General features: G+C 39.2%; 1 protein-coding gene across 11 annotated transcripts in view; it reads left to right on the top strand.

Moving 5' to 3' along the window:
- zmp:0000001200 (dedicator of cytokinesis protein 9) overlaps positions 1-18,509 on the top strand; it is an 82,046-nt gene that overhangs the window by 40,619 nt on the left and 22,918 nt on the right. For all 11 annotated transcript variants that reach the window (XM_065961857.1, XM_065961851.1, XM_065961855.1 and 8 more), the window contains exons 3-17: positions 2,032-2,121; positions 4,957-5,039; positions 5,850-5,919; positions 8,049-8,144; positions 8,585-8,719; positions 12,687-12,861; positions 13,913-13,968; positions 14,667-14,741; positions 14,846-14,986; positions 16,000-16,212; positions 16,337-16,459; positions 17,035-17,117; positions 17,688-17,810; positions 18,070-18,149; positions 18,277-18,464. In XM_065961857.1, coding sequence (XP_065817929.1) covers positions 2,032-2,121; positions 4,957-5,039; positions 5,850-5,919; positions 8,049-8,144; positions 8,585-8,719; positions 12,687-12,861; positions 13,913-13,968; positions 14,667-14,741; positions 14,846-14,986; positions 16,000-16,212; positions 16,337-16,459; positions 17,035-17,117; positions 17,688-17,810; positions 18,070-18,149; positions 18,277-18,464 — 1,731 coding nt within the window. The remainder of the gene's footprint in view (positions 1-2,031; positions 2,122-4,956; positions 5,040-5,849; positions 5,920-8,048; positions 8,145-8,584; positions 8,720-12,686; positions 12,862-13,912; positions 13,969-14,666; positions 14,742-14,845; positions 14,987-15,999; positions 16,213-16,336; positions 16,460-17,034; positions 17,118-17,687; positions 17,811-18,069; positions 18,150-18,276; positions 18,465-18,509) is intronic.

Here is an 18,509-nt window from a genome sequence, read left to right as displayed (position 1 = left end):
CTGCTCAAAGCTAGCAGTCACTTGTTTTCATTCAACTCAGTCAGCTGAACATTGTTTATATCGCTCCTGCTCCCAGGGATTATGTGTGGTCAGAAGCTTTTTATTTTTAAATATCACAACTAATCCTCCTGACAAGACATCAGAGTGATCACGTTGTTGCACGTAGCAGGATTATACTCGGGGCAAGTTTGAATTGCGCTTCATCTTCCACAAAGATCAGACGAACCCACTGGTTGTTACAGGAGTGTAAAATAGACTAACTGTCTTAAAACACTTTGTTAACATTGTTTCATTTTTTGCCAATTATTTTTTTTTTCAAACATCAAAATTATGTTTCTAGGAATTTGGTAGCAACACATCAACTTCCTGATGTCTTCATTTTGGAGCATACGAGTCAAATGTGAAGTTTCTTCTTGTGTTGAATTATGATTTTAAACAAGTGTCTGACTATCAGCCTCCTGAGGTAGATGCTCAAATGGATGATCTCACAATGACTCATTATCAAAGACAGCTACAGAGATATTCTGCACACAGGTAAATGAGACAAGATATGCTTAATTAACTTTATAATATAACTTTCCTATGAGGAACCGCTCAGAAAGTTTTTCACTTTAAAGTCAACCCTGCAGCCAAACGAGCAGCGTGACGGCGTCTTTAACAGTCAGCCTCTTTAAACCTTGACTTTAACAACACAACAATAAATGTTTGCATTATAAAACACTTTTTTAATCTTTCATCTTCAACTGTCATTGTTTTACTCTCCCACATTTAGTTTCGTGCCATTATCAGGTCTAAATGTACAACTATTAATTCTCTGGTTTATGACTGTATAACTACATTGGGTTACTAAAGGCTCAGGCTCAGCTGTACTTTGTGTTCAGAGGTCAGTGATAATGTTAGACTGTGTCCCTGAGGAGAGCTTTAGCTTGCTATTGTTGTCATTTTGAGCGTGCTCACATTTTAACATTCACCTTTGATTCTGAGTACCATCTTACAGATCAGCTAGCATGGCTGTGGACGCTTTGTCCGGTATAAATACCATTTAAAGCTTTTACTTTGAGCTACAGGCCTGGGTGATAAAACAATAATGATAATTATCACGATATATTACATTTTTGCAATATAATTTTTATGTTTGATAGATTTAAACCTAGAATTACACCAGAACATATGTGAGGCTAAAATGGGCAACATCACAAACCTTTTCCACCATTTGAAACAAAATCACAGGTTAAAACACACAGAGAGCAGAAAATGACCAAACGTCCCAACAGAGTGTTAATGGACCCTCAGCAAGCACCAAGTGTTAGTAAGTGTTACTCTCATATCAGTGTGTTCCAGCACCGCGCACTGTGCTGATGACTGTGAAATGTTCCTCTGTTCAAGTATAGTTTGTCATAGTCTGACAATAAAGAATAACTTAAACCACATTTTACCATCTTTAACTTTCACTTTCACAATGATTTGACATTTATCGTGATAAAGATAAAGATAAACTTTATTGATCTCCCTTAGGGAAACTTTTGTATTACAACAGCTCAAGAAAACAGGAACATAATTATCTATATTGACTGATATTGAATGTTTTATTGTGTTAATGTTTTTTGTCATATTGTCCAGCCCTGATTAGAGCTTTGATTTGAGTTGTGGTGTGGATATTCTGCTTGGCTGCAGTACAGTGTTGACCTGGTGCTCATTAAAGAAATGAAGCATTAGAGGAGCGCCTGGCAGAGAGCCAGGCTCAGGGTGTGTCTGTGAGGCCTGGAGCTGGACAGTAACAAGCATCCTGCCTCCTTCACTTACTGCCCCTTTGAACCCTCACAAAGACATCAATCCTCCCGCAAACATAGACAAATATTTAAAAGAACTCCTAAGAGCAACTGTTTCCAGCTGAGACCACAAACTGTAAAAACTGTGTTGAGGTTGTCCCGTGTGAGCAATGTCTTTCAACATTTCATTTCATTTTCACTTTTACAATGTTTCATGTTTGTTCTGTTTCTCTTTTTGAGTTCACCATTGCTTTGCTTTCAGATTTCTACTTTGAGGCGGCAGGGGAGAACGATCCACCCTACAGTGCCTGACAATGCAGAGAGGGAGGCCCAGAGTCTGTTTGTCCAGGAGGTAAGCTGACCTCAAGCCCCTGAAAACAAATTCAATTCAATTCAATTCAATTTATTTTTGTATAGCATCAACTCATAACAAGTGTTATCTCAAGACACTTTACAAAAAGCAGGTAAAATATCTTACGCATTGCTATGTTACAAAGATCCGGCCTATCCATCATGAGCACTTTAGCAAAGCAGTAAAAGTTACAGTGGTAAGAAAAAACTGCCTTCTTAAAAGGCAGAAATCTTCGGCCGGATCCCCGGCTCATGACGAAACAGCCTTCACAGGCCTAGACTGCTTGGAAAGAGATAGGGGGAGAGATGGGATAAGATGCAGGAAGAGGGATAGGGAGCAAGGGGGTGGGGGGAGGCAAACCGTCCATCAACAGTCCGGTGAGGAGGGGGTTGTTCTCAATCAGTTTCTCACTTTGAGCAACACGCAGTTCTTTTCTTGAAAAAGGTCATTTTTGTTCCTTTTGTATAGATTCATAATATATATATTTTCCTGCTAGAACAATTCAATGAAAACTTTGCTCTAGGACACTAAGGTAAAAACTAAAGGTTTAATCACAATAATCTTTTAAATTATGAGAAAAAACATTTGGACTAGTCGAACACAAAAAAAAGAACAAAGGATGTAAGAACATTGCCAAAACATTCAGCAACAGATATAGATTCCATCATAAAATGTTAAAGAAATGAATGTCTATGAGTGAAAAGTTTCCTATAAAAGGTTTAGTGGCAGGTTAGGAAAGTAAGTCACCTGCACATAAACCACACAGCTGCAGAGTAGTGGCACTAATTTGACTCATTACCCAATTTGTGACCTAATATTGGCAGCAAAGTACACAACCCAATCACAGCAGATTAGATAACATCTTTATTTCATTTATCAGGCTAATTGTAACATTTATCTTACTTTAAGTAGCTCCTCGAAGCTGCTGCATAAATGGTATCTGTGCTCATTACTGAAAATTACTGGAGGCAGCTGGACCAAAATGTCCTCCGCTCTATTTATACCGAGAGAAGAAGGAATGATAAAGAGCAATCATTTTCTTCTCTCCACAAGTTTATCAAACTTCTGGTTCTTTTCTGTTAGAGTTAGTTTATATTGAGCTGAGTTTTGATTAATCTGTCATCAAATGGTTAAGATATGGTTATGTTTAATTGGGATTGGCTGCAGTACAATTTCTGATGAAATTCTGATTTATCGCAACAAGCTGGGAAATGTATTTTCCTCCAGCCGTCCTCATCCGGCCCTGCACACTACTCCTACTGTCTTTTGAAGCCAGACACCAACTGGCTGCCGACAGTTCACCTTCCAGGTCAAAAGCTCAGCGTTCAGAGAGCCTTGTCAGAAGTCATAAAGATACAAAAACTCCCCGGTCAAGTGTTGTGTGACATCATCAGGACAGCTGTGCCTCTTTGTTTCCGATCACTCTCCTGCTCAGGTTGCATCTCTTCTCCTTGTAGGAGATTTTTCTTGTAAACGGCACATATCACTGCAGTATAGATACCAGTGCACTGGTTCTAACAATGAACAGATGTCTTGTTTCCAAGCGAAGGCTGATACAGAAACACTCCCTTCCAGTTTGTACTGGTGGGTGGTTGGACCGAGGTGGAGTGTGAACACTCACCATACACTCCCTTTTTTTCCCAAAGAATTCACTGCATGTGGGCTTGAACTGATGCTCAAAACAACAATTGTGTGGTGATTCATAAAAAAACAACTGTATCATTTTGTATTATTCATCAGGATAATTCAGTACTTCATTTCTCCAAAGTGTCTAACCATGTGGATAAGTTTCTTTTTCACTCCACTTTCTTTCTGCTGTGACAACACTCAAAGGCATTGTCAGTGTTTGTTTGATATGTGGAGTTAGAAAGGAGTAAGCGGAACTGATTTTTTTTTAACCGCTACTCATCTGAGCTAGAGGCTACATTAGCCACGCCTAGCTTAACACTCAAATAATTTGATAGATTGAAGTTTAAACCCTCACCCTCTGGCCAGAATGCATCACTGTTCATTAACCCAGGAAAACATTGATGCCCCCAAAAAAATATTTTGTTTGGCAAATCTCTAAACTTACTAACACTACTGGTTTTAGTCGCCATATTGCTGTAATGTCAGGTGTGTTTATGTTGGTGAACTACAGATGGAACGATTGCCTTTCCCTGTAGAGGCGATAGTCCTCGTTTGGACTGTTTGTTGCTTTTATTCCTTCTTTGAGTGAACAAACAAGTGCAAAAATATATATATATATATTTTTTTTTTAATTATTTGGAAGTAGGCACATTTCTATAAATTCAAACCCACAGTAATTGTAAATTAAATAATTGAAATTGTAATTTCGGCCACCAGGGGGCTGTCAATCAAAACCACAAGATATGACATCGATGCTGGCGGGGAATCATGGGAGTGATTCTCTCCAACCCCACCCCCGATTCTTAACTATAAAATGAAGGATTTCTTTGACTTTGATAACTGTTGGAAATATTTGAGCTAATGTAAGTACTCAACAACAACAAAATATATATCATAGGTTTAGTTAATTTTTTTAAATTTGATATTTCAGTCCAAAAATTCTACATATCACAACCTTTAACAATAATGGCACCTTGTCTCTCTTAATAACTTCAAGCAAAACTTTGTGTAAAATCTTTTGCTTTCAGTTGTGACTCATCTGGACATTTATAAATACTTTGTGATTTTGATTCATTTTCTCACAAAACCTTACAACACTCCTTTATAACGACTTTAAATTTCTAGTGCATATTGTGTATTTGTTAACTGTAATATGTAGATGCTGTAATCGTTGTCTTTGTTGATGTGTTTCCATTTTCATAACAGTGCATTAAGACCTACAAGTCTGACTGGCATGTCGTCAACTACAAGTACGAGGACTATTCTGGAGACTTTCGACAGCTTCCAAAGTAAGTGTGTGGTTAAAAACCTCAACACGGTTCTTCAGAGGTAGTGTGCTGCTGTGCCAACACATTCTTATGACGGGGCAAGTAAGAACACATACTACAACAGTAATTGCACATAATATATGAATGCCAGAGGTTTTAAACTAAAGAACTGTCAAACACATTTTTTTGTGTTTTCATGTCTGCTAGACAAACTATCATCTTTTTGTTTTTCCTTTGACAGAATGTTGTTTTGACTCAATGACAAGGAAACGCAGCGTGCAAATTATTCTTATTTCCCCCAAAACAAAAGAGTGTTTCCTTTTGACACCGTTCTACATAACTCCCGACTGCAGCCAGTGTGGAAACCACCCTCATTGTTTGCAGATTGTGTCATCAGCTCCAGCCTCTTCCCTGAAGAATTTCTCTTTAATTGCCAGTACGCTAGAAAATGAGTTGACAGTGACCTTGACACCATCGCTGCTGCCAAACGTCCTGTCGCTTTACTGAAACCAGGGAAGTTAAAACAATACCCTGTGACGTGGATGGCCTGTTAAAAACCACACACTATTCTCATTGAAGTGATTCTTAACTTTGGCACATGTTCATCTTCCAGCAGGCAGTGTACACCTTTCCACTTAAGTGCTGCCCTGAAACACTCCACACTCCTGGAAGCTGAATGATGCTTTGTTTTGTCAGACTCCCTCAAGACAGCTGGCTACATGAAAAGTTTTTGTTTTTACTGAAACTATTTTTACGACATTTAAAGCTAGTTCCATCGTCTTTAGACTTCAGTATTTAGTATTCTGAATATGTGAATTCAATGTTTTACAGCAAAGTGTCCCGGCCTGATAAACTGGCTGTCCATGTATTTGAAGTGGACGAAGATTTTGACAAAGATGAGGTGAGTCTTTGTCCAACTTCTTCTTCTTTCCTTTTTTAAATGTGTGGACTTGAATTCAATTCAATTCAATTCAAAAACTTTATTTGTCCCCGGGGGTAATTCAAAGGCACACAGAGCAGTAAATTAACAACAGTGCAAGTAAACGAAACATTTTAACCTAAATAGAAAGTGTCAATTTAAAAACAACTTAAAGCTTAAACTTAACTTAAAAATACAAAATATAAAAGAGTAGATATAAGTGGACAGTGATCGGACTAACAGATGTAAACAGATGTAACCATAACTATGTGCAGTAATGACCAGATGTAAACAGAACTATGTGCGGTAATCCCTTGAAATCTCATAAGAATACCACAGTAATAAATATATGTGTTCTCCTCATTACAAATCAGTCACCCAGTATTACTCAGTATTACATCTCAAGCATTAAAAATAAATGAGTCTAATTTGAATCATCAGTTCCACTCTTCCAGTTTTCATTAAAGCTGTTAAAGATATTAAAGCGTTCTATGTGTGTATTAGCAGAATTTAACAGAAATCATTTTGTGTAATTAGATTTAAAGACCTTACTGTCTGGCACAGTGTGTCTCAAAACAACCTTTTGAACACAAATCTTTTCATCCTATCATAACTCGTGTGACAGAGTGGGTGTGTGTGTGTTTTCGCACCGATGAAATTAGTGTTTGTTGTTTTTTGGAATGGCTCGTGCATTAGGAGTGCACAACAAAGAGGCTCATAAGTCAGCCAACACACACTCACGTTTGATGACACAAAGCTGTGGCTGAAATGTTATCTTACTCTGGAATAAGGTCAAGCTGCCTGGCGACATACATGAAGATGATCCTGACCTTTTTTTCCTGATGATGCGTCAAACTGCGCCCCCTATACGTAGAAAAAATGTCCTCCAGTTCTAGCTGAAATAACACAAGTGTCTCTTCTTCCTTTACCTGTCTGTGATCAAGAAACGCTCTTTCAAATGGTTCAAATCCCGCTTTATTTAACTCTTGCTACAAGTTGTTTTTTTAAATGGTGAGGATGCTCCACAGATGAAAGCAAAGGATTTGAACTCTTCCCCCCTGAAACCCCAGAATAAATCCTGTTTTGATTTGAATCATTGGACCCTTTTTGCCACATGATTTGGTTCCTCTTCTCTTTTGTCTGTCTGCAACTTAGTTGATAATTTGCAGAATTTATTCTATCTAGTCCTTGACCAAGTTTTCTGGAGGAAATGTACTCTCAGAGAGAGAGTGAACCGACTGTCGAATGCTGTCTAGACAATGACCAGGAGAAACACACACCTCACCTCTCCAGATGCTTTTCACATCGCTCCACAAAGCACCTCTGAAAAAAAATTACAATTCCTGCCAGCACTTTAAAAATCCCCTTTTTGCTTTATTAGCCTGAGAGAAGAAGAAGAAGTGCTGGATCATAACGAAGACATCTTGAAAGGCCATTCAGTCTTTTCTTTCAGTTCCTCTCTGTAGTCTTTCAAAGTTAGGGAGTGCTAAATGCAAGTGACACTTCTGATCTAAACCAGATCATGGCGGTACACTTTGTCCCCGTGTCTCCTTCCTTCATTACGCCACTAATGGGTTTATTTTACCAGATCGCGCTAGCTGCTGGATCGTGCTAGCTTTGTGTTTTTGCTTTATAAAAAGCCTATGATCTCACAGTATAACACATGACGTGTGAGGGAGAGATGATGGCGTCCGTGTGTCATGGATCTGCTGTGAAAATACAGATATTTATTTAGTTTGACACTCATAGTTTGTTTAATGTTCTTCTGCCTGCTTGTTTGGACTGAGACAGACCTACATCACGTCGGGCTCTGTGTCGTCTCAAAGCACAGCATCAAAGGGTTTCTGCACAGAGAGGATGTGTGTGTTTGAAAGCATTGTAGATAGAATGATCCACTGAACAAATATACAAAGAAGGCATGTTGAACCGTCTCAAAGCAATAATATGCCTATTTCTTATAGAGTTGATGGAATGGATGCAACATAGTCAAATGTGAAACATTTTGAGGAAAAAAGTCACTTTATTGATACATTTCTGTGACTTCCTGGTATTTTTTTTCCCTTGCAGCGAGTGCACACATTTTTCTGATCTTTAATCTTTGTTTCCTGCAGGACACGGCCTCCTTAGGATCCCAGAAAGGAGGGATTTCCAAACATGGCTGGCTGTACAAAGGAAACATGAACAGTGCCATCAGTGTCACCATGAGGGTAAGACGGTGGCAACGGCCACAGTTAGAACCCAAAAGGTTTATATCTGGTCAATGAATGAATTGGAAATTGATGGAAGATTGCGACTCTTTTGATGGATTTGTTGTTTGAGGGACTTTTTTTACATCAAGTTGAAGATGCTACCTTTGGCTGACAGATTCATCTTTGATTAAAATACTCACTGGTTGCAACCCTAGCTACATGACTTTACAAGTGCTGTGGTGTATTCTTTGTACTTCATGGATACTTATGTCCATGTTTAGTTTTGTACCATGTTTAGGTTTTTGCCTTTTAAACTTTGTAGTGCTTGCAGTTTTTTCTTATATTGTATGTAAAAGGCAGCATGTGCAGATAACTTAAAGTTTTTCATTCAAAAAAAACAATTTGAGCTTTGTATTCTAATAACTGAATCTGAAGTTGTTGTCGTCTTTTTGTTGCAGTCGTTCAAGAGGAGGTATTTCCATTTAACCCAGCTCGGAGATGGCTCTTATAACTTAAACTTCTACAAGGACGAGAAGATCTCCAAAGAGCCCAAAGGAACCATTTTCTTGGACTCATGCATGGGTGTGGTTCAGGTAAGAGATAGTTCACCTAGAAATGACCCTACACCCTTTATCTGTTTCAATGTCCTACAAGGATATTTAATTGTCGGTGTAGAGTCTTCCTTCACTAAATTATCTCTCCTCAGTCTTTTTTTTTCCCTCACATGCATGGTTTAAGGAAGACCTTTCAGGCAAACTTTCAACAAAGATTTCTCTATCAGTGATGTCCTGCTGCTGAAAAAGCCTTCCTCTACCTATTTCCCTGAAACCTGAGCGTTCTCCTCCCTCGGGTCTCCTTTTGTTGCTGACTCTGAGCTGCTCAAACAAGGTGAATGCTGAGCTCTCACTTCTGAGCACTCTCCATCAGCCTCCCAATCAATGCCACCTGCAAACATCGGAATGTAGGCCAACACTTACTCTTGCATTATTTACTGACATCTTAATGGATGGAGAAGCAGATTTGAAAGATTTTACATTAATCAGACATTTATTTGTGAATGATTGGGCAGGTTATCTGTATGATGAGGGTAACACGGGGTGTTCGAATGCTTTTAGAGTTATGGGCTTTTTTTTTCAGTGCAGGTTATGATTTTCTTACTATCCCTGGAGTTCCTCAAACCTCTACATCTACTTTTTTAAACCACTGTCCTTCACTCTGCTGCGTTCCTCTGTGGTGAGACATGTGAGTGGACCTACTGGTTTAGAAACACCATTTTCTGTGCTACAGAATACATTCTAACAAAATGGTACAAAATACAGAAAGTCAATGTATGTCGTCTAGAGTTTAACATTTGACCTCATTTAAAATGCAATCAGTCATATTTTATAATATTTCACCTTAAGGAAGACATTTTTATTTTTGTTTTTCAACATTTTCAAACCTCATAAATGAAATGTAAGTACGAACTATTGACCACACAGGTGTACTTATTGTACTAGGGTATATCAATTTAGTTTATTATTGTCTGTGTAGACCAGTGATTCTCAAAGTGGGGTCCCAGGACCCCCAGGGGTCCGTGAACCATAGCTTGGGTGTCCGCGGAATAATTTACAAACAATTGTTAAAGTGTGCTATATCATTGAAAAAGCATATCTACAAACTGGGACCTCTTGCACCAATAAAATCAGCTATTTGGTCCAATACTCCCACCCACTTCAGGTTTCTGCCATTAGGGCAATTCTGATATGATCATGACATGTCTGTCACTTCACGATAAAAAAATAAAAATAAAAGAACTCACATCAGAGCCAACATTTTCTCAAAGTTTATAAAATGAATTACTTGGAAAGTATATGTAGCCTAATTCTATCGTAGCGAAGTATCGGTACTACATAATACATTAACACACAATATTAATATTTGCTTATGGTAAATGGACTTGAGCTTATATAGCGCTTTTCTAGTCTTCCGACTACTCAAAGCGCTTTCACGCCGCAGGTCACACCCATTCACACCCATTCACACACTGATGGTAGTTATTGCTATGTAGTATCATCCATCAGAAGTAACTAATGCCATTCATACTGGCATAATTCAGGGTTAAGTGTCTTGCCCAAGGACACAACGGACATGTTGCTCAGCTGGGGATCGACTCTACCAACTGAGCCACAGCCACCTTATCAACGTTACATGGGTTCATGGTCTAAAAAAGTTTGAGAACCCCTGGTCTAGAGCTTTAGAAAAAGTCTTCAAAATCCTAATGGAATCAGTTGATAGTGGATTATTATACAGTCTGGACTTTGACTACCTGAAGCATCAAATATCACAACAACAATTCTGAATTCTGTGCATTGCATACTACATTAATGTATTGTACATTTCTCTGTTTCTTTACACCATTGCAAGATTGGGAAGCCTCAAAAAGATATTAATGAACTTATTTGGAAACAACCCACTCAAATAGAAATCTACCTTCTCAGTGAATGAAGTATCTGACTTTAGATGTCCCATTGTCCAGTGCCTTTTTACTGTTAATGTGTAGTTTTTAAAGAGAGGAGAAGACTCTCAGTATGAAGTGAGTTAGTGGGTTATAAGCTGATTATGACACAAAGTCTTTACTTTAGTGAATAAAGCATTCTGTTGGTGTGTACTGCTTATTGGCTCTACGTTTATTCACAGCTCTCTGTAAACTTTATCTGATATCTGAGGAGTCTTCTGCTCTTCTGACTCGTCTGCACAGAAACAGCTGTATGAGTGGATGTGCAGATGGTTAACTGTGCAGCTGTAATTGCATTTAGAGTGACATCATACTGAGCCGTGAGCCCCTCCTGTGCTTTCTTAAGATGCCAACATATGTTCAAACACACAAAACATTCACATTGACATATTAACAAATGAATGAGGTGAGCGGGAGTCCTTGCTGGTCTACAGGCAGTAAAAGGCCTAAAAGTGTAACATGATAATGCTGTGTGAGTTTTCAGTTTCTCTCTTTTTTTTATTTTTTTTTTACTTATTCTCTGCTGTGAAAATTCCAACTCGAAGAATATTATAATTATTTCGATCCGATTGTCCATCAGTGTTGTAATCGAGAAACCAAATCTTGAATCTGACTCGAGTCTTGAGTCTCAAGTGTAAGAAGCCGAGTGCCCAGCCACTAAAGGAGAAGCCAAGTCCCAATTACCTGAGTCCAGGTCAAGTCCCAAATGCCTGAGTCAGAGTCCAAGTCGAAGCCTAAGTCCTCATGGTTAGAAGGTAGCATTACTGTTAGCTAGCAGCTAGCTAACAGTAACGTTATTAACCACGAAAGTAACTCTAGCATCCCACTTTTCTGAGTACATCTTGGACAGATATTAAAGTTTGTAGTTGTCCCGGTCTGCTCCTCGATGGTTCTTTTACATGTTGAACATGTTGCGCATCCTGGCAGAAACTGTTGCTGATGGCTCGTGAACCCACATGCAGGTGAACACAAGTGCCAGCCCTTTGCTGGAAACTGCAGCAACTTTATCCCCCCACCAAAAAAAAAAAAAAAACAGTATTTTACAATGAAAGTTTGAGTCTGAATGCAGTCAACTCTTGGGTCCAAGTCTCTGTCATCATCAGTGCTAGAGTCGGTCTTGAGTACTACAGCCATGTTGTCCCCTCATTTCCCTCAGGATGTATTTCCAGTCGTGTCGTCAAGAAACTTGACTCCGGTCCTCCCACCTGTCAGATGATTAAGTTTGTTTATCAAGACTCCACTTTTGTTGCCATGTTTTTTCAGCCAGTCTGCAGATAAATAAGTCGTCCTCCCAATCACTCCCACTCGGCCGTTACAACATCACAGGCAAGCTCCAGAGATAACCACAGCATAACAATCTAGTGACTATTGAAAATAAAGAGAACTTGTATGTCCCACTAAATAAATACTGCATGGAAACTTAGTTAGAATCAGGAGATGCACCATGGACACACTGTGACTGAAAAAGCAGTTTTAGATTTTGTAGGGGCCTCTAAAAAAAGCTATAATGGGACAGTGACATCACTTTTCATGGCTTTTTTTTTCTTTAGCCATTATACTTTGGCTCTTGTTCTGTTGAGCTCTGTACCACGTTAGAAAGTCTCTGCGTCATTCCTGGCAGATCCTGAGGCTTTGTTACACAGATGGAAATACTCACATTGTCCATTTGCTTTGTCAGGTAAATTAAATCTCAAAAACAGTGACGCAGATTTTGTGGAATTCTGGAGCTGTATTGTGTCGTATTTAGAGCTGTGAACTGTATATGTATTACAGGAAAATAAAAGGACCTGAAAGTGAAGGCAGAATTACAATCCATGAATAAATATTACAAAAGTAAGACCTTGTTGTCTTTTATGAGCTGCCAGTGGTTAGATGTTAGCTTTGGATTCAGAGATCACACATTCCTACAGTGCACTGTTGGATATTTGATTTTAAAATGTGTAAAGTTAAACTTGTTGATGAGTGTTCCAAAAATCTTAGTCCTGATTTTTTTGTTTGTAGGTTTTTTGTCTTGTAAGAATTGAATGTAACTCGTGTTTTATTCTCTCTCCTTGTTGCTGCAGAACAACAAAGTTCGCCGGTTTGCTTTCGAGCTGAAGATGCAGGATAAAAGCACCTACCTGCTCGCTTCAGACAGCGAGGCAGAGATGGAGGATTGGATCAACACGCTCAATAAAATCTTACACAGCAGCTTTGAGATCGCCATGCAGGAGAAGAGGAATGGAGACATTCATGATGGTGTGTGTCCACGCCTGAAAGAACACAAATACAAAACTCGATATCATTTTATTCTCTTAGTCTTACCAAAATATTATTTAACTTATTGTTGAGAAATGATTCAGGTTTTTCAGAGGCAGAAAATATGTTTTGCTGACAAAAATATGTCAGACTAAAACAGCTTTTTGTGTGGCCACATTATGAAGTAATGTCAATACTTTGGCCTTGATGTTATCAGCTCAGAGGTTTGTATTTTCAGAGCTGAAACAATTGCAACTGGGTATTAATAAGCGATCATTTCCATAATAACATGAATGTTCTGAGTCAGATTTTGAGACAAAAAGAGACAGTTTCAGTTTGCTAAATTTGAAGCCATTTTTTGACATTATTCCTTATGCTGGAAATAGTGAAAAGCTTTTAACTTTCATAAATAATTTTACACTTTTTAGACAAAGGGATTAATTTAAGAATGGTACAAATAGATTTAAATGATAAGGGAACAATTCACATGATTAAAAAACCTATAAAAATGCATTAGTTTATAGAAGCTACCATGGTGATATATGTTAATGTTCCAGAGATGAAAAATGGCCCCAATTTTTTCATCAAACAATAATAATTAACTGTCCAGAAAATCCACTCATAATCTCAGATTATTTACTCTGGGATACTGTATTTATTAATCAGTCACCGTTCCTTCATGCCAACTTCCACTCACTCCTCGTGGCTCTCTTCTTCCTGCAGTAATGTAGTGTAGTCTGTGGAGATGTGATACCAGACCACCCAGCTTTTTAATACTCACCTCCTGTCTCACGGGAGGTTTAGCCATCCAGGAAAGAGGCTGAATGCCTCTGCACAAAAACACTCCACTAATCTCCCCTCAGCTTCTATTAATCACACCCTGCGTGAGAGACAGGAGTGGATCTCTGAGCTTTCTTCAAATATATATTTAAAAAACCTTCAGTTTCTCCATCTCCAACTTTATGGCAACGGGGAGGGGGGGGGGGGGGGTTGTTAGTACTTTTAAATGGTTTGCCTGCATCCAGTGACGTTCTGCTGTATTTCCCTCTAGATGATGATCTTGCAAAGTCAGACAGTTCCTCTGGCAGCAGTATGGACAGCTTTCAGGTAGGTCAGTTTGGCAAACAAACACCCAGTACGTCATCATGATAATTATAAATCTCTGAAGTTGTAACAAGGAGGGCCTCTTCAGCCATCAACATATGGTTTCTATTCAACATTTTCATATTACAAACCTTATTTCTAAGATCTGATCCCACACTAAAAACTGACCTTTTGTCATGTAGTTCACAAACGCTTCTCAAAGTATTTTTCACTGTGCAAACTAAACATGAGGCCAGTAAATATTAAAACAATAACATACAACATAACATTTGTAATTATGGGAGCTGCTGATTGTTTGGGCAAACCTATGTTGCATATTGAGATCTTATCAAGAGTTTTGAGGATAGAAACATTTTTATTTATTTTAATTATTAAAAAGTAGTAGAAGTAAATTTTTCTAAATCGCTGTAACAGCTCTGAGTGGGACTCAAAAGAAAAGCCTTATGTTCATTGAAAGTGCTGCTAACAGTTAACTGGGAAAGCTTGACGGGAACTGTAAGCTGTGCTGAAAGAAGTGGTGGTACCACCTGCCTCCCCGCACTGATCCTATCTGTCCTTTAGCCTAGAAAATATGAAGCTTGTTTCTAGGTGGTTAAAACTGAAAAGAACATTTTCTAATGATAAAAAAAAAAACTGGCTGGAAATCTCCTAGACAATGCTTCTTAAGTTTTAGATTAAGAGATTGCCTTCCTTCTCCTCAGAGCGCAAGAGACATAGAGTCGAGGTTGAGGAACGAGACCAGACTGAAGCTGTTCACTCTGGACCCTGACACGCAGGTGGGTGAAGTGTAAAAACACATTAAAGCTTATTCCCATGTGGTAATCAGATACAGCCTAACTCTCCTAATCAAATGTAATGTATTCCATTGAACTGTCTTTAGAAACTCGACCTCTCTGGAATAGAGCCGGATGTGAAGCAGTTTGAGGAGAAGTTCGGTAAACGTGTTCTGGTGAACTGCAACGACCTCTCATTCAATCTGCAAAGCTGCGTGGCCGAGAACGAGGAAGGACCAACAACTAATGTAAGAATGCTCTTTCTCCGCCTGCAATGGACCCAAAAATAACAGGAATATCATTATCCTTATTCTGAAAAACAGATGAGGAGGTTTGTCAGAGCAGCCGGATGGGCTCATTATTTGAGCCTGTGAGTCCTGTTGCATAGCAACCAAGCTTCAGGCCCAGTAATGGTGAAAAAATCTGTATAATGAACTCTGATGTCCTGCAGTCCCCCCACCCCACCCCCCCCACCCCAACAGAAACTGTCTATTAAAGTGTCAACATGTCAAGACTCTCTACACACTGTCAGACACTGATCAGACACACACACAGTAGAAACAGTGTTTGCACCAGCTCCCCCCACTGAAATGTTAACGGTATAGTCGAGGTTGGTGAATTAAATCCCTGAAATGTAAAATGAAAACATTGTCCAGCAAATGATCAATTAAACAAATTCACATAAACCTGCCCCTCAGTATTAAATTATGTTCTGTCAAAAATCTACCTGAAAATAAAAAAAACAACTTCAGCTTTTCTAAGCTTGAATCGGATCACACAAGATGACAACTTAAGCTCTAACTTTCTCAAAATGTGATTCTAAAAGGCTTTCTGTGAGGAAATGTTGAGATCATTACTGTTCTGTTTTGTTTTTATTTTTTGTTAAGCGTCTTTGAGCTTAGAAAAGCGATATAAAAGTCGAATGCATTATTATTAGTATTATTATTATTATTATTATTATTTCTTGATGTTAGAGCGATGAGATTTTTGCATTCCTACCAAAAAATTCTGTAATAGTTATGACACTGAGAATTGACGCTGAAATTAATAATTGTTTTAATATTAATTTAAAAATGATCATAGAGATGATTTTATATAATTAAGTGCTTGTTAGTCATCTAGTTATTCTAGTTTGGTGATGACTGTATGGTGTCCTGACTATACAGATAAGTGAACTAAACTGGTTAAGAAATGTACAAGTAAAAAGAGACATCAGTCTCATCTCCTCTAATGCTGCAACTTTTCTTTTTTCCTTCTCCAGGTAGAGCCATTCTATGTCACCCTGTCACTGTTCGACATTCAGAATGGCAGAAAGATCTCCTCTGATTTCCATGTGGACTTGAACCACCCATCAGTAAGGGGCATGGTGTCCAAACACACCAGTCAGTATATGAACGGGGGAGGGGATGCCCACCCTGAGGGACAGCGGTTGGTCCACGGGGTGCCAGAGGCATGCATGCAGTATCCAAAACTGGTAAGTAACGACAAAAACAGAAGAGGTATCTGAATAATAAACGTTAAAAAAAACAAAGCAGGAGTGAAGAGCCGTGTTTTTCCAAACAGCAGTCTAATGTGCTAATGCATCATTATCTCCACAGGGGGTCTTCTCTGTAACATGCCCCCACCCAGATATCTTCCTGGTGGCCAGAGTAGAGAAGGTCCTTCAGGGTGGAATCAACCACTGTGCCGAGGCATACATGAAGAGTTCTGACTCCACCAAGGTACTGACCCACCCCCGAGCCCTCTCCATCACCCTCCTCACAGCAAGGCAGCACGTTCCCCTGCACTCAGCACATTCCTGAAGATTATTCCACATTATACACTGATAATCATCCTTGTTTTTAAGTGCTGTCCGGTTGTACAGAGTCTCTACAGGAGCATTGACTTTGGCTGTACAAATGTGGTTGTGCACTCTGAGGGGACTGTGGTAGGCAGTAATGTGATTCAAAGAACATGTGAAAATATGCGTGTGTGTGTGTGTGTGTGTGTGTGTGTGTGTGTGTGTGTGTGTGTGTGTGTGTGTGTGTGTGTGTGTGTGTGTGTGTGTGTGTGTGTGTGTGTGTGTGTGTGTGTGTGTGTGTGTGTGTGTGTGTGTGTGTGTGTGTGTGTGTGTGTGTGAAAACCTGTTCCTTTTCATGCCTGTGTGGGCATTTCATCAATACTTTGATGTGTTTTTGTGTTAAGACTGGCAGCATGCTGAATTTGTTACAGCGCTGCTCGGCCTTAAAACAACTTGTGTGTCTCAAATCAAAAAGTGATGGAGCTCAGATCACAGCGTGTTCCTGTTTTCCACCAGGTGGCACAGAAGGTCCTGAAAAATGCCAAGTGGGCATGCAGCCGGTTAGGCCAGTACAGGATGCCTTTCGCCTGGGCTGCAAGGTACCTTATCTCCTTTCATTAACAAGTATTTTAACAACAGTGTGTTCTGTTATTAAAAGCTTGTCTCCTTTTTGCCCATATACACTCACACAGCCGCTACACCATACAGTGTTGTAGTAAGGACACAATATAAAGGCATTTAAAATAATTTATACCATTATGAACTGCTTTTCAGTTATTGTTCATGTATCTGCAGAACAGTTCATTAACACAGATGGATCAGTGTGTGCATTAATCAGTTTTCCTCATTTAAGGTCCTTAAGACCTTTTTGGTTATAAACATTTTTGATAGTGAATGTTTTTTTACGTCCTTTATCAAGCAAAAACACTTATGCCATTTTTGTAGTTCTGCCTTCACATATCTTAAAATGTGTTACAGTTTTTTATAACAAACAAAATTTGACCATCAGTTGTAGATGGTCAATCAAAGGAATGCTTTTATCATCATTATTAAAGTCAGATGCATTTGGAGCACTGAATTTCAATATTCTTGCTAAATTAAACAAGAACGTAAGTATGTGCAGAGTAAGAGAAATATTCCTGACTCAGCAGCGTGTCTCTCTCTTGCAGGCCGTTGTTCAAAGACGCTTCAGGGACGCTGGACAAAAGTGCTCGTTTCTCAGCTCTATACAGACAAGACAGCAACAAGCTATCCAACGACGATATGCTCAAACTGCTGGCTGATTTCAGGAAGTAAGCGATGCTTCTATTGTGTGAGCACTCTCTGATATAGATTGTCTGAGTAGTATTGCAGATGTTTTGGGGCGAAGGAAAATAAGTAGTCTATAGATCATACTTTGGAAAATGCTGTTGAGTTTTGAAAACAAGATGTTTGCTCACATCTGTGAATGTGCTGTGTGTGTGTGTATACATATACCATTCATTTCTTCACACTGGATCCTCTGGGCAATGATAGCAGAGGCTTAACTCAAGTTTATTTTCCTTTCCTCAGGCCAGAGAAGATGGCCAAGCTGCCTGTAATCCTCGGAAACCTCGACGTTATTATCGACAATGTAGCCCCAGACTTGACAAGTAAGGCCTCTGAGTTCTCTGCATGCAGCCAGCATCAGTGATGAGAGCTGTTTCTGCTCATGCCAGATCAGCCACGTTGTCTGCAGGCTGTTTATTTGGTCTCCCTCCCTCCTGCTTCTGTATGCAGATTGTGTTACCTCATCCTACATTCCTGTGAAGCAGTTTGATGTCAACGAGAAGAGCAGCATCTTCTTTGAAGTGGAGGAGTTTGTGCCGTGTATCGCCAAATGTTCCCAGCCTTTCACCATCTACAACAATCACCTCTATGTCTATCCCAAGCACTTGAAGTACGACAGTCAAAAGTCTTTTGCAAAGGTATCAGAAACGTTTCCTTGTGCAAGAAAATTCACATCTGGAGGA

Source organism: Labrus bergylta, chromosome 13 (assembly GCF_963930695.1).
Source record: "Labrus bergylta chromosome 13, fLabBer1.1, whole genome shotgun sequence".
Lineage (NCBI taxonomy): Eukaryota > Metazoa > Chordata > Actinopteri > Labriformes > Labridae > Labrus > Labrus bergylta.
This window is presented reverse-complemented; position numbering and strand designations above follow the sequence as displayed.